Here is a 16,836-nt window from a genome sequence, read left to right as displayed (position 1 = left end):
TGACCCATGCAATGCATTTTTGGCTATTGCTACAAACATACCCCAGCGACTTAAGACTGGTTTTGTGGTCCAGGGTCACATATTATATTTAGGCAAAATAAGAAAAAAGTACACATCTTCAAAAGTTCAAAAGTTTACACCCCAGGCTCTCAAAGCATTGTGTTTCCTTCTGGTGCATTAGTTAGTGTTTGAACCTTCTGTAATAGTTGGATATGAGCCCCTCAGTGTGATAAGATGGACCTCAAAATCATACAGTCATTGTTGGAATTGGTTCAAATACACAAAAATGCTGAAAAAACAAAGAATTTCTGCCACCTGAAGGATTTTTCTAAAGAACAGTAGGCAGTTTAACTTTTTAGGACAAACAAGGGACTCATGAACAATTATCACAAAAAAACAGCTGTGGATCATTCAGTAACAACACATTATTAAGAATCAAGTGGATGTATACTTTTGAATGATGTAATTTCTATACATTTAACTACTATTTTCACTTGTGGGCTATATGTAAATGTATTTTAGGTAAAATGTCTTATTCAGGTCAGTACTAAATAAAAAATAACATGCATTTTGTATGATCCCTCTTTTTTTTGGTAAAATAATTAACATTTTAATTTAATTCTGCACGTGAACTGATCATCTCCTCTGCTTTGATATCGTTTTAGCACAAAATAAACATGAACATCTGAAGGTATGTTAAAAGAAAGAATACAGAAAAAATCTCATGTAATCGCTTAATCAGTCAACCGTGGAAAGACGTCAATATAACAGCTTGTAAACAATACGTCACATAATGCCATATTTACCTCAAAAGTAATGTAGAACCAGCTGACTCTCATGTTTATTTTACAGGATTTGTTGAGAGTTTTTTTTCCATGAGAAAATTTGCCATGTGCGGTACCTGGTATATATTCAAAATATACATCGTTATTGAATGAAATCGGATCGCATTGAATGTTTATGAAGCATAGGCAAAGCAAATTGTGAAATTTGTGTCAAAACCCTGCTCTAACATATACACACATGCACAAACAAACCTGATACCTGATAAAAAAAAATATTCACAGGCAGAGAAATACACACACAAATGCACATAATACACACAAATTGTATTCTACAATATGAGTATAATACCCACTTTCACTTTTGAAATACATTGCAAAACTGAATAAGAAGAGAAATATCCAGCTGACTGCTGTGTTCTGAAAATGGGTTTCTCTCCTAAGAGACATGCTTCTCAATTACCCGTGCCCTCTGCGGAAGCCAGTATTATCCTATTCTAGTGAAAGCATGGAATGCCCAGGAAATGCCTGGCCTCAAGCTGTCTTGTCACTATTTTCCTATCCATCTATTCCAGAGCCTGGTGAAAACCCTGCAGCGCTGCTGATTGGAGGCTCGGATAATATTATAATCACAGCCCTAAATGGATCCCGCCTGCAAACCCTCAAACAACTGGACTCAAATGGAACGCATGGCTTGGATTTCAACCATAAAGACGAATCAGTATGCTGGGTCACATCCTCAGAGTCCTCCGGACAACTCCGGTGTGCCAGGATGAGGAAAGCAAGTGGCTTTACTAAAGAACAGGAAGTAAAGACAGTCCAGAATCTCCACGGTATGGTTCCTGTTAAACTCTCCTGCTACATTAAAGATACAATATGGTGCCCATTCGTAACTTCCTAGAATACTACTTAAAAATGGAATTTCTGGTACTAATGCGAGTTAAAAAATGTAATGTTAAAAGTTTAGTACATTTTGTCCTTTACTCATGAGACTTTATCTTCTCATCCTGAACAAAACGCTTGGTGTAACACTGAGTCCTGCTTGACTGCATAATGCTTATCAATGCAAGCTGTATGGAAGCTAACCGAGCTTATAATTTATTTACCACTACGTGAAATGGTTTATGCACATTTGTGTAGTTCATCCTACAGTATGTGTCCATTAAGTATGCATTAAAAGATCTCAAATCGAAAATGATTTATTACTCTTTTAATAATTAGCCTATTAGTTTTCAGTGTTGAATCGGAGAATAAGAACATGCTCTCATTTCAGGATATTGATCCAAACACTAGCCTCTAAACCAAGAATTTCTTTATGACTAAAAGCAAAGCATTTCAGCTATAGCTTATTTCAAGTCTGGTGCAGTGCATTAAGAGCCTCTAATGGACCCCAAGTTTATGATCTTGAAAAAAGTAAATTGTACTAATATGACTTAGTTTATAGGGCACTTTTGTTTTGTTTCTTTTTACTTAAAAAGCACTGTTTGTTTGACTCATTTCTTCCAGTTTGTTTATCATGCTTGTTAATTTATAAAATTACGTTGTTATATTCCATTTAAAATCCTATTCTAACTATGTAACAACATTGAACAATAAAATATTCATTGAAAAAGGAAAAGTAGCAATTGTACTACCTGATCTCATGACGAAAACGTACCTGTGGGAACATTTTCACTGTATTTTCCAACAGAGATGAACACTAGAGGCAGTAAAACAGCAAGCACTTGTAATTGTTTTCGTACACAGTTATGATTACATCTCCATATGTTTCGTTGAGTACATTTCTGTTCTGTTCATTTCAGTTCATACTGTTGAGTACATTTTGGTGTAGTGCTGATGGTACGTAATTTTAAAACTTCACGGAGCATTAGAGTTATAGCGCCACTCAACAGACATTCCGTGTCAGAACTGACACATACAAAACCAATGTAGTGTTGTTTTTGGCAGCCGGTTTTAATTTTAGTTTTAGTCTAGTCTTTGTGTGAAGCTGTAATTTTAGTTTTTATTAGTTTTAGTCACGTTCATACTCTTTTTAGTCTAGTCAAGTTTTAGTCAACTAAAAGTCTGAGCATTTTAGTCTTATTTTAGTCAGAATTATTTTCGTCTAGTTTTAGTCGACGAAAACTGATGACATTTAGTCTAGTTTTAGTCAATAAAAATTGTATTTTAGTCTCTTTTTAGTAATGCAATTTTATTTAACCCAGTCAATATAGTATAAGTACATAGTAGTATAGACGAAACCAAAGTTTTCATTTAGCCAAACCCATTTCAAACAAGGTTATCTTATTATATTATTGTTACCTTATAGGCTCAAGAATACATCCATTCCAGACACGGTAGATGCTCTAATTTGAATTTACAACAAAATCAAATAACAAGCCCCTTGCACAGGTTTCAAGTGTCATTCACGTTTTAAGAATAAATCATAACGAATAAATATGTACATGTGTAGTTTTGTGCATGTTAATTTTGTAGTAATCCCCGCTTCACAAGCACTTCTAATTAATAATAATATTAGTCAGCTTAACAATATTCTTAATTTACTTTGATCATCTATGCCAACATGAATCATGCTTATATTTTTATAAGTTTATTTACAGATTAATTAATTTATACCTTGTGTAAGTAAAATATTTCTTATGGTTTTCGTAGCACAAATTGATCTATTTTATGCAACTGTCCAAAAATCGTTTGGGCATCTGGGACGCAAAAGAAACTTTTTCCACCTTTGACCACAAGATGCCATTAGTGTACAACGTGTTGAAAAGCTTTGAATAATGAACCTTTTATGATAGAGTTAAGGGGAGCGCTTCGAAGAAATGTCGTTTCTTCTTTTTCTCCCAAAGACGAACCCCAGCTGGCCGGCCATCGGTCCGTTTATCTGTGTCAGATTTAACTTCGTTTGTAGTCGTCTTCTAGATAATTCCGCGAGTGGGGCTTGAGAAAGTGACGTCGCCTGCGGTTTAGGCTAGAAGGGATACAGCTCTGGCTACTGGGCATGAGCACATCAATCTAACGTTATAACATTTCGCTTCGTCTCGTTTTCGTCAACAAAAATGAAGAGACATTTTAGCATAGTTTTTATTTTGTAAACCACATTTAGTCTCGTTTTTATTTGTCAACGATATTGCATTAAACATTTAATTATAGTCATCGTCACATGACCAGCATTTTCGTTTCGTCTCGTCTGGTTTTTGTGATAAAGGTTGTGATAAAGGTTCGTTGACGACGATAATTTTCGTTGACGAAAGCAACACTAAACCAATGTCACATAAAACGTACCATAAGTATGTTTATTTGTTTCGTGAAAAAAAAAACACTTCTTTAGCACCACTCAATGGACATTTCACATCGAATATGTCACAAAATGTACATAGCGGTACGTATTTTGCGTATTTCGTGTGAAAAGTTCCCACAGGTAAGTTTTCATCATGAGATCAAGTTGAAATTGTAATTAACGAATAAGTTCTTTTATGAATATGATTGATTGATTAATGCTTCATGACAAGAATTCTCAATGGCTTATGAACATATGCCAATTAATCATGTGTCACATCAATATTTCTACTTGTTTTGTATAAACTGACCATGTTTTTCTTTGTTCCAGATGTGGATCAATTAGCCTTTGACTGGCTCACAGGAAACTTTTACTTCGTGGATCAAGCAAGCGACAGAGTATTTGTTTGCAACCAGTACGGAGACACCTGCGTTACAGTGATAGACCTCGACCTGTTGAACCCTAAAGCAATCGCTCTGGATCCTCTAATGGGGTGAGTTGAAAATGCATGAAGTGAGTGAGATTTCATCTTTGACAAGGCCTTTGATGATCTAAATCCTCTCACATATATTGCAATATTTTAGGCAAATATTTCTGCGAATTTGTCTTGCCTGTACTGTTCCCAGAGCTAAATATTTACTCTTCTTGTCGACACTGTCTGGTTGCATGATTGTGCTACGACTCCCACAGTCAGGAGTGTCATTAGTATTCCATGATTTATCCAGCATCCCACAGTCTCGAACGCCCTTGCAGAAATCTGCTTTACATGAGTTTTGTTTTGCTTTGACACCACAAAGCCGTTGAAACAAGGGGGTGGTGGATCCCTCCGTCAGCATGGTGATTGTGGAAATGTTTCGGGAGAAATGAGTAAAAGAACACAAAGAGTCCTCAAAGGAGAGAAGGGCAGCATGATTATTCTAGTTATTAGCTGCTAAAAGGAGCGCCGTGGTAATATTCCCGGCGAGCTTAGAATAGGAATTCAGGAGAGAGTTTGTCCCATTTATTCATGAGAGTGCAAGGACAGGCAGAGCACTCTGTTCCGGGCTTTTTAATGAGACGCCTTGCGCCCACTGAACCTAAATTGTAGCACCGGTGTTCAGCAGACTAAAGACTGCAAGGAGAGCCCAGGCCATCAATTTCGCTTCCGTTCTTCGGTATGCGGTTGTCATCCTTTTGTTTTCGTGCTGTGACTCTGACAAAAACGAAATTCTGACTACCCTGAATGAAGGCGTGTTTAAAAGAAATGACAGCCGTTTATCTCTTTGAGTCTAAATGCTGCGTTCTTTCTCCTGTGATCATCAACAACCTCGGAGAGCTTTCAAAAACTTTCAAGAGATTTTAAATGCAACGCACAGAGGGCTGAATTCTCTAGCTGCGTCACTTTAGTTTTTGGAATTTTAGTGTGAATGTTTTTTGTTCCCTGTATAAGGCAAAGATGGTCCTTTCATACACATGAATAGTGCAAATTGTAGCACTCGGTATGGCGGCTGTCTTTTTGCTTAAAGGTTAAAGGGATAGTTCAGCCAAAAATAAAAATTCAGACATAATTACTCACCCTCATGTAGGGCTGCAACTAACGACTATTTTAATAGTCGACTAGTCACCGACTATTGAAACGATTAGTCGACTAATCGGATAATTATTCAATTTTTCTCAAATTTAGCATGAGATTGCTTTAATTATGTGGAAAATTATAGTAAACACAAGAAAGAAGGGGGTACTTCAATAAAAGATGCATATTTTGCTGCTGATAGGCCAATTCATACTAAAAGTAAATAAAAATGCCCTGTCTAAAACCAATTAGGCACAGTGCTCGGTCAGTACAGACATAAATGCATAAATTAAGAAACTCTATAAGTTTTTTAATGGACAGGCACATTTGTTTTATAAGAAAAAATAAATTAAAATCAAGTAAACATTTTCTTCCTGTAAACCATCAGCAGCAATAAAACAGTAAACAAAAATGTATATCCAAAACAAAACGTATTGGCTTCCATGTTATTTAAATCTTACCGAGGCCAGCCAAACTCCGTTTCATTCAACTGTCCGACGTGCTTTCTCTTTAAATGTTCGTGCATCACAGAGGTGCTGCCGTGATGCGCAAGGACTGCTTTACAAACCATGCAGGTAATATTTTAATTCGCCGTAGCAGGCTAAAATGCTCCCAAACTTTACTCCTGTTTCATACATACTCAGTCTGCAGTGCGTCTACAGTCCGTGTGCGTTACGTATGCGGTGCAGAAGAAGCACAGACTCGTTTTGCTTTCACACAGAACGCGTTTGCAGTCCGTACATTGTGAACGTTCTAATCCGTTAACATGGGTGTGGAAAAAAAAAAACGCACTGCAGACGGAGTATGTGTGAAACGGGCGTGTTTTGGTACGCGCAGCTGCTGCGTTGGACGCCGCCATTTCTGTATGTTATCGCTCAGCATAGAAGCTGCGTATGTGCGACTCTCGGCAGAAAGATGCCTCACTCGGTTGTCTGGCGACAACATCGACAATGAAATTCATTGTCGACTATTTCTATTATCGATTTTTGTCGACAACGTCGACGAATCGTTGCAGCCCTACCCTCATGTTGTTCCAAGCCCGTAAGGCCGTTCATCTTCAGAACACAAATTGAGACGTTTTTGATGAAATCTAAGAGCCTTCTGACCCTTAATAGACAGTAACACAACTACCACTTTCAAGGCCTAGAAAGGTAGTAAGGACGTCATTAAAATAGTCCATGTGACATTAGTGGTTCAACCTTGATTTTATGAAGCTATGAGAATACTTATTGTGCACAAAGAAAACAAAAATAACAACTTTATTCAACAATTTCTTGTCAGTCTTTAATGTACGTTCACAAGAATAGATATGTTTAGATGAGTGGTATGCACTTACAATAATTGTTATAGTACAATATCTGCACTGATACATATATAAAGGTTGTACTGGCATTCTGTTTTTACTAAAAAATAAATACATCAATACAGAACATCTATCTCTTGGCATGCATATTGAGATGTAGAGAATATATATTTAGATTTGCATTCATATATTCATGATTTTTAAAATATATATTCCAATTTCTAATTATGTTTTCAGAATTATAACTGTACATTCACAATATACATTTATATATTAAGACTTATATCTACATATTGCAATTTACATTTATATATTCAGAATTATAACCACATATTCAGATTTACTTGTTTTTATTCATGATTTACATTCAGACTCACAACTATATATTCTGATTTACATTTATGTATTCAGATTTTTAAAAATATATTCTTATTTACTTTTATATATTCACAATTTACATTTATATATTCAGATTTTATATGTGTATACTATATATATATATATATATATATATACATATAAAATCTGAATGTGTGTGTGTGTGTGTGTGTGTGTGTGTGTGTGTGTGTGTATACATATAAATTCAGTAATATAATTATTTTTTTATTATTTTAAGATATCTTTGAATTTATTAATTAATTTAATGCATATACATATAAAAAAAAAACAAAAAAAACAATGCATTGCAGTGTATGTACTAAAGAATATTACATGCGACCCTGGACAAAACCATTCATAATGACTTTTTTTTTTTTTATTGAGATTTTAAAAATTGTTTATGATTTATTTAAGCTTTGATTTAAATAAGCTTTCCATTGATGTAGGTTTATTAGGATAATATAGGTGCCAAAAAAAAAAAAAATCTAAATATTGAGAAAATGGCCTTTAAAGTTGTCCGAATGAAGTTCTTAGCAATGCATATTACTAATCAAAATTTAAGTTTTGATATATTTACATTAGGAAATGTACAAAATATCTTCATGGAACATGATCTTTACTTAATATCCTAATGATTTTTGGCATAAAAGAAAAATACAATGTATTGTTGGCTGTGCTACGACTGGTTTTGTGGTCCAGGGTCACATATATGCGTTACGTGCAAAGAAAATGACCTACAACTGGAAAGCAAAAGTTGTACAAAGTGCACAAATAAAGTGAAAGCAAATGCTTCAGTCATTTTGGCCAAATGAAACGCTTGGCTAGATACAGAATCGCTTTGTTTTTCTAGCTTTCAACTCTGCAAAGCTCTCGGTGTGCAGTACATATGCTGTAGGATATGGCTTTAGTAACATATGCTTCTGGTTTTGAGCTTTTCTCTTGGGCTCCCATATGTTTTTGAAAGATCCCCTTATTCACCTCACACCGTCGACCTTAAGCAGAAAATCCGGTTTAGGCAAAATCTTGAAGTTGGCCCTTTTTACCCTTATCAAACGAGCTCAACACTGTTTCTCCTCCATTCGCTGTGAACGTGCCATTTTGTGTCCTTTTATGGTCCATGATGAGCATGTAATTGTACCAACTTAAACGCTTATTTTTGTTAACACGCCGTTGGTGCGTTTACATGAACATAACCCTCGGGAATGGCTCTCTCACATTTGTATATGCCCTTCAGTGCATCCAGCCAGTTTCCTCCCGGGAATGTGGGAGAGGAGTGCAGTTGTTAAACCTCCAGGCTTTAGCAAAGTGCAGTTTACTACATTACATTCTGTTCTGCTTTTTCTGGTCCTCCTCCTGTAATTGGCGAGATGAGGTTGGAGCCGCTTGTGTGTGAGGGAGGCTGAGTGAATGCAGGAGGTCTGTCAGCCTGGAGCGCTTGAGTGAAGACAAAAGAAATTGGGGCTGTTTGTGATAGTGGCTCAGCATGAGGCGTAGTAGTTATGGAAAGAGTTCACGAAACGTTAAGTGTTTCGTTTGTGGTTCTGATATATTTTTCCTTCACTGTTTTTTTTTTTTTTGGTTCAATTTCTCGCCTGCTTTCCTGAAGGAGCCTCCGTCCTCTTCTACGCTTCTGGAGAGGCGTTATGTAAAATGTAGCTTTCTAATTTGAAACAAAAATCCCAGAGAGGGAATAAGAATGAACTTGGTTTAACCTCGCTTTTCAAAGTCTAACTTAAATTCCCGAATCAATTCGAAAAAGCAGGGTGTGAGGGTTTTTTTTTTTCTTTTAGTCTGTGGAGAGTGTGAAACTTAAATTTGATTTAGAGCAAAATGAAAACAGAGCAGTGTGCAAATCTTTATACATCCGTTACTCCCCCCCTCTTGTTTGGTAATCTGTCTTGGTGAAAGAAAGGGGAGGCATTTTCTGTTCAGTATTCTCTACAGTAATGAAATTCCCCTGCAGTCCGAGTTTGGGTTGGACCATTGTGTCACGTTGCAGTGATTACTTAAAGTCAGGGTCGAAAGGTCTAAAGTAGCAGATGAGATGTATGACTGGGTCAGATTGGTTCCCATTGTGTTTTGTGGTTTGTCTGGGCTTATTGAGTTTGTTCATCTAACCACCAAACAAATAAATAAAGTATTGTTGATTTATTATTCTGTGGTTATTGTTATGTAGTATTAGAATGCAACATTCACTGCAAGAATATCTTCTGCATCCACATCTCATCTGTTTGTATTATTAGAATCAGATGTAGGAAGGATATACACAGTACAGTCAACAATGGTGGAAAATGTTTGTTTGCCTCAAACACACAAACGCTAGAGCACAGAGCAATATGTGTCATATAAACAAGTTATGGATTCATTTTTAATTCATTTTGCTTTATTGCCTTCATTGTCCTCTCATTACTTGTTACTGTTTGTTTGGATTGTAGGAGATATTGCAGAACTGTTGAATGTCGCTGATGATAATGAATAAATATATATTATTGATTTTAATAATTCTAATTTTAAAATAGGATTATATGTTCTATAAATGTAGTAAATTGCTACATTGCTTGACAACAATGTCTATAATCAGCTTAATTAACTGGTTTACTTGGCGGGAGAATATTTTGTTCTGATTATTAATAAAAGTAACTATTTGTAAAAGCAAACAACAACAACACGCATGAATGACACATGACTATTCTCACTTTATTAATTTGCTGAACCTTGCCATATAATCCCAGATAATGATTATAGTATTGTTAAAAAAAATCTCATCTGCATTTATTTTATAAGTGGCATTCTTAATTTACCAGCGAAATATAACAATGTGTACATTAATAAAACAGCGATTCACATACTTTTTAAAAATATACTTATCTCAAGTTAATATGTTAAATGCATTTGCAAATTCTATGCAGATTAAACTGTTTTGTCATAGTCAGAATGACATATCCATCTCACAGATTAAATGTGGATGAGTGAATAATATCATAGCTCTGTATGAGAGCTTTTCTTCCATATAATAGCAGGAGAAAGACACTGAACTTGCAGATACCTCATCAGCTTTATCCTTCTGTATGTCATTTATTTTCGTGTTAAAAATCACATTGAGCAGCATTTGAATCTAATATGGCAGTGGCTTGCTGAGAAGGAGATGGATCCTCTTGCTGACAGCAGCGGTTCTTTAGACTGACCAAATAATATAATATAATATAATATATTAGCACAGGTATATTTGTAGCAATAGCCAACAATACGTTGTATGGGTCAAAATGATAGATTTTTATTTTATGTCAAAAATCATTAGGAAATTCCATGAAGATATTTAGTAAATTTCCTACCTTAAATATATCAAAACGTAATTTTTGATTAGTAATATGCATTGCTAAGAACTTCATTTGGAAAACTTTAAAAGCGATTTTCTCAATATTTTGATATTTTTGCATCCTCAGAATCCAGATTTTCAAGTAGTTGTATCACGGCCAAATATTGCCCTATCCTAACAAATCATACATCAATGGAAAGCTTATTTATTTAGCTTGTAAAAACTCAATTTCCAAAAAATTACCCTTATGACTTTTTTGTGTTCCAGGGTCACACACACACACACACACACACACACACACACACACACACACACACACACACACACACACACACAGACACACACACACACACACACACACACACACACACACACACACACACACACACACACACACACACACACACACACACACACACACACACACACACACATGTTGGGTTTACATGTTTTATGGGGACATTCCATAGGCGTAATGGTTTTTATACTGTACAAACCGTACTTTCTTTCGCCCTACACCTACCCTACACCTAAACCTAGCCCTCACAGGAGATTGTGCACACCTTTACTTCCTCAAAAAAACTCATTGTGCATGATTTCCTCATGGGGACCTGAGAAATGTCCCCACAAGGTCAAAATCTACTGGTATTCCTATCCTTGTGGGGACATTTGGTCCCCACAACGTGATGAATACCAGGTACACACACACACACACACACACACACACACACACACAGAAATTATATTTATATATATTTAAACATGTAATGTGTTCGTTAATACTTTAGTTTAGGGAACAATTCTCACTATTAACTGTTTGCTTATTATGTTAATTATAATGTTAATATATGTTAATTATTTTGCATGACCATATTTTAGGTCCCTTAACCCTACCCCATATCTAAAAGGTACCACTACCTTATTAAAGCAGGAAATTGGGAGTTTATTGAGGTAAAAGTTGTAGTTAATAGTTAATTTGTTAGTTTGGAATTGGTCTCCAACCGAAAATGTGACCATTTAATCCCAAATTTTCAGCTGCCTTTCAGTCTTCAGTGTCACATGATCCTTCAGAAATCACTCTAATATGCTGATTTGATGCTCAGCAAACATCTTTTCATCTTTTTCTTTCATCTTTTGTAACATTATAAATGCCTTTGAAGCATCCTTGCTGAATAAGAGTAGTAATGTCTTAAAGAACACCAAACTTTTGAATTTGAATTTTTTAGTATTCATATTATGTAATGTATTTATTCCTTACTTTTAGGCAGCTAAGTGTTGCATCTTTAAGATGGTATGTCAAGTTAAAAACAGTTGAGCTTGCCAAATTGAAAATGTGCTTTCCAGTTTTTTCTACAATATGCATTAGACAGGCAATGAACAGACTGTGGGCGGTGTAAGGATGTGGCTGAGAGAGTATGTCTATCTGATTTTTAATCCTGTTTGAATAGCTTTTAACATAACGGAACAATGCAGTTAGTGTTTTTTTCCTTCCAGCATGAATTGTTCTTTTCTTTATGGAACAATGTAGTATCATTTTTTTGTATTGAAGAAAAAAGGAAAAAAAAGAAAGAAAATCTGGCTGAGGAACACAGAGCAAGCAAAACACCACAGAGTACTGGAACTTTGTACGTGTTACAGAAACCAATTAGTTTTTATTGTTGGCAGGCAGGAAAAGCATCACTGATACAAGGTTCAATTATTTCTAGCATTCAGAAAACAAAAGATCTGAAGGGGGTCAAGAAGCAGAAGCCTTAGAGAGACATGCTTTTTACATCTTTTACTAATATTCTAATCAGCTAAAAGTCTGACTTTGAAACATTTAATGAGTTCTGCGACTTGAGTCCCCAAGGGACAAATGAAATGACTTACAAGAAAAGGTTGATACCGCGCTGCGAAGAATTCTGGATAACAACAGACTACGAGATGGATCTGCCATGATAAAAAGCTCCTCACGGTGAAGTTTTTTAATTTCCTTTATGTTTTATGTTTGCTTCTCCGGAGCAATTAAGCACTTGGGGACCGCTGGCTGCGTGTGAACTCTTTCCTTGTTAGATTCCTAATTAAATTATGTGTTTGCAGTATCAGCCACTAGGTATCTAATGTTGTTAGAGCTTGAACATTCAGTCTATCACACTTTGCATTCACTGGTAGACTTTTTGTAGCTCTTTGTAACTTGGTCATCTACCTTAATAATGAATTTGCATACACAAAGGGTAAAAAAGGAAGCTTTTTTTGAGCGGGGCTACTGTAATTGAAATACTTCAAAGGAAGACTTTGTCATTTGATAAATGTATGTATGCATGTCACTAATGAGGGTCTTGCTTTAATTGGCAAGTTTTAGTGGTGGAAACAAAAAGAAAGTCTCACAGGAAGAGACAGTGAAGGAAAAATAATATTCATGAGATCTTGTATTATGTGTCACAGTAATGTACTGTTAAGGGAATAGGAAAGTATCTGTCATTATTTACTCAACCACATGTTGTTTCAAACTGGGTTTGGAATGACATGAAGATGACTAAATAAGGATAGTAGTTTCATTTTTGGGTGACTTCACTATGTTTTTAATAAAAACTGCATTTTCTTTTCCAATCTCTTGCAGGATGCTCTTCTTCACTGACTATGGGAATCAAGCCAAACTGGAGCGCTGCAACATGGATGGCACCAACAGAACTCGACTTGTGGATTATAAGGTTGAGCGGCCGACTGCGGTGGCATTGGATTTGGTAAAAAAGTTGGTGTACTGGGCAGACGCATATCTGGATTACATTGAAATGGTGGATTACAATGGCAAAAACAGACACACTATCATCCAAGGATATCAAGTGAGTTCAATTTTTTTGACATTGTGATTTGTCATTTTACAATCACTGCTGTTCAAAAGTTTGGAGTAGAAGATTCCTTATACTCACCAAGGCTTCATTTATTTGATTAAGAGTACACAGTAATATTGAGAAATAAAAGTGTGTTCAAATTCTTAATTACTCTTTTCTAGTATATTTTAAAATTAAATTTATTTCTGTGATGGCAAAGCTGAATATTCAGGAGCCTTTACTCAAGTCTTCAGCAGGGGCGGTAGATAAGTGTGGTAAGATGGGAATCAGGGCCTCTGGGAATCAGAGGGCTCCGAAACATATTTCAGCGTTGAACAATATAGCTAATCACAGATATATCTGGTAATTTCTTGAATGCAATGACCAGAAGTGTTGAAGTTAGAGTCCACTCACCGCTCAAAATGCAGAGTTTGCTGAGTTCTGTGAGCTCGGGAATCCTCTCTAACAATGTGTAGATGCGATGTAAATAAGAGATACATTGTGCAGTGTAGAGAGCTTATTAACAAAACGTTGTGCGATCGAAAGTGAAAGTAAGTGACAGCTTTTAGTGATTATATGAGGAAGCTCTTTTTGCGTGCACTTGACGCTGTATATTACTGTCTGTCTCAGAACAGAGATATTCACCCCAGTAAAGAAAGTATTGTGTTTCACGTCATAATTTTACTTGTCTTGATGTTTCAAAATTACTCTCTTGTGTGCTTTTCCTGCTGCACACTAGTATAAAATGCACAAATGCGATGACTGGAGATTTTCACTTAATAATAGATTACGTTTTCGATTTGTTTCTCGGCAAACCCTACCGTATGCCTTCAGAACACTTGGAATATGGAATGAGTTGCATGGGATAATTTCATGTTTGTAAAAAGATTGAAAAAGTTTAGAATTTATTAAATGGAAATGCAAGCATTTTTTTTACTTATTTTGTGATCTGAAAAAAGGTAGCTTAAAGGATTAGTTCACTTCCTGAAAAAAAAAGGAAAACAGGGATGTAGGACGATTTTGATGTTGAAGACGAAAACGAGATGGGAGTTACAGCTCTAACTGTATTGACCCGGATTACACAGACTACGGATGCACATCGCAGATACAAGACAAGACGAGCATTTGAGGTTAAAAAGTACATAATTTGTCAATTAGTTTCGAAGATAATCAATCGTTTCACTAGATGAGACCCTTCTTCTTCGGCTGGGATCGTTTAGAGCCATTTGAAGCTGAAGCTGCGTTTAAACTGCATTTTGAAAGTTTAAACATTGGGGGCACCACACATATCCATTATATGGAGAGAAATCCTAAAATGTTTTCTTCAAAAAAACATAATTTCTTTACGACTGAAGATATGAACATCCTGGATGACAAGGGGGTGAGTACATTATTTGTAAATTTTTGTTCTGGAAGTGAACTAATCCTATAATATGGCTTTAGAACAGCATCAGGTTGACTAATTACTGGTTGTAAAGGGAAAAAATAAACTACAAACTATACAAACAATATAAGGGGTAGGTGTAAAAGAGCACATAGTTATTGTGTTGGGGCCCCATACCTGGAATTTGCTTGAGGCCCCCCAAGTCCTAAGAGACTGATATATGCAGTCTGAAGAGAGAACAATGTCAAATTTACCGTCCATTTGTGAAAATGAACTGATTAAAGGGATAGTTCACCTTAAAATGAAAATTCTATAATTAATTACCCACCCTCATGTCATTCCGAAACTGTAAGACCTTCGTTCATCTTCAGAACACAACTTATAGGGGTCATCGGATGCAAAGCTAACTTGTTGCTTGAACATTAATGTGTGTTGGCAGTTTGTGTACACAACCACCCTACAATGATAAAAATCCACCCAGTGGTATTTTTTTAATCTTTAAAAGTAATATCCCTTTTTAAAATCAGGTCACCGAGCTGAAACTTCGATCGCCATTGTGTCGACTTAGGTGCAGGGGAAGACAAAAAATGTCTCAGACATATTCTGTTGTTGGATGTAATAATGAACAATGCAGTAGTCATTTACTCCCGACACCTGAACCGCTAAAGACGCAGAGGATAACGTTACTTTCGTTTTTAAAAGGAAAGTGCCGATCCCGATCTACACATGCATTTATGTTCATGTGAATCGTTCCTGATGCAGCTTCACCCACAGCAGAAGTGAGTATAAGGGTTTTTTTATGCATCTTTGCAAATGGCCTTTCTTAATAATGTGCTTGTTGCCAAGTTTTGCAGATAAACGCATTAAACATGGCTAAACGCGGCATTACAGTAAACATTACAGCTCATAATCCCACATCAGAGAGGGGCGGGGTGAGCAGAGGTCATTTGCATTTAAAGGGTTCATGCAAAAAAATGAGTTGAGTTTTTGCAGAGCTGATTTTGACAAGGTAAAAGGGTGTTTTTTTTTACACTACTATTGAGAATTTTTAACCAAAGTAGATTATAGATTTTCCCTAAAGACCCTAAAGAATCATATGAACTTGTGGAAAATGGGCATCCGATGACCCCTTTAAGATATTTTTAATGAAAACCGAGAGCTTTCAGACCCTTTATGAAGCTATGAGAATGCTTTTTGTGTGCAAAGAAAACAAAAATAACAACTTGATTTAAGAATTTCAGTGCACATTCACGAGAGTACCAAGCATGCATCATGGTACTGTCATGAACGTGTGTCGAAGACTGACACGGAAGAGAAGAAATTGTTGAATAAAGTATTCTCGTAGCTTCCTAAAATTATAGGTCTTACGGGTTTGGAATGACATGAGGGTGAGTAATTAATGACAGAATTTTCATTTTCAGTCTCTTAATAGTTTTTTTTCTCCAAGACTCCAGGATCTTTGATTAAAAAAAAAAGATCAAAAGAAAATCAATTATTTGAAATAGAAATATTTTATAACATTATAAATGTCTTTTCTGTCACATCTGATCATTTCAATGCTTTTTTGCATAAAAAGGTGCTATTTTTTAAATAATAGTAAAATTAATATTGACCCCAGACTTCTGAATGGTAGAGTATGTGGGCAGAATAAAAAATGTAGTAGCTCAGCAACAGATTAGCATAAAAAAAGAGTTCTTAATGTTATCCTAGCCTAATGGTGCAGTCACATTTACTGTTGCTTGGCGAAATTTTTTACATTTACATTTACATTTATTCATTTAGCAGACGCTTTTATCCAAAGCGACTTACAATTGGGAATACAACAAATAATTCATCCTAAGGAGGGAGATCGACATAGGAAGTGCTCAAAAGTACCATATGTCAGGCGTTGTCAGATGAGTACGGGCTAGAAAGGGAAGATCAGGAAAGAGAGGAGAATTTTTTTTTTTTTTTTTTTTTTTTTTTTTTTTTTTTTTTTTTTCAGATAGTCAGATAGTGTCGAAAAAGATGGGTTTTCAGCAGTCGCTTGAAGAC

At 35.7% G+C, this 16,836-nt stretch overlaps 1 protein-coding gene across 1 annotated transcript in view; it reads left to right on the top strand.

Annotated features, from left to right (window-relative positions):
- lrp1bb (low density lipoprotein receptor-related protein 1Bb) overlaps positions 1 to 16,836 on the top strand; it is a 414,599-nt gene that overhangs the window by 179,990 nt on the left and 217,773 nt on the right. Inside the window, exons 5-7 of the mRNA XM_073845088.1 lie at positions 1,358 to 1,615; positions 4,390 to 4,552; positions 13,208 to 13,430. Of these exons, the coding sequence (XP_073701189.1) occupies positions 1,358 to 1,615; positions 4,390 to 4,552; positions 13,208 to 13,430 (644 nt within the window). The remainder of the gene's footprint in view (positions 1 to 1,357; positions 1,616 to 4,389; positions 4,553 to 13,207; positions 13,431 to 16,836) is intronic.

The sequence above is a fragment of the Garra rufa genome, chromosome 8 (genome assembly GCF_049309525.1).
Source record: "Garra rufa chromosome 8, GarRuf1.0, whole genome shotgun sequence".
Lineage (NCBI taxonomy): Eukaryota > Metazoa > Chordata > Actinopteri > Cypriniformes > Cyprinidae > Garra > Garra rufa.
The sequence above is the reverse complement of the archived record's forward strand: the minus strand, read 5'-3'. Positions and strand labels throughout refer to the sequence as shown.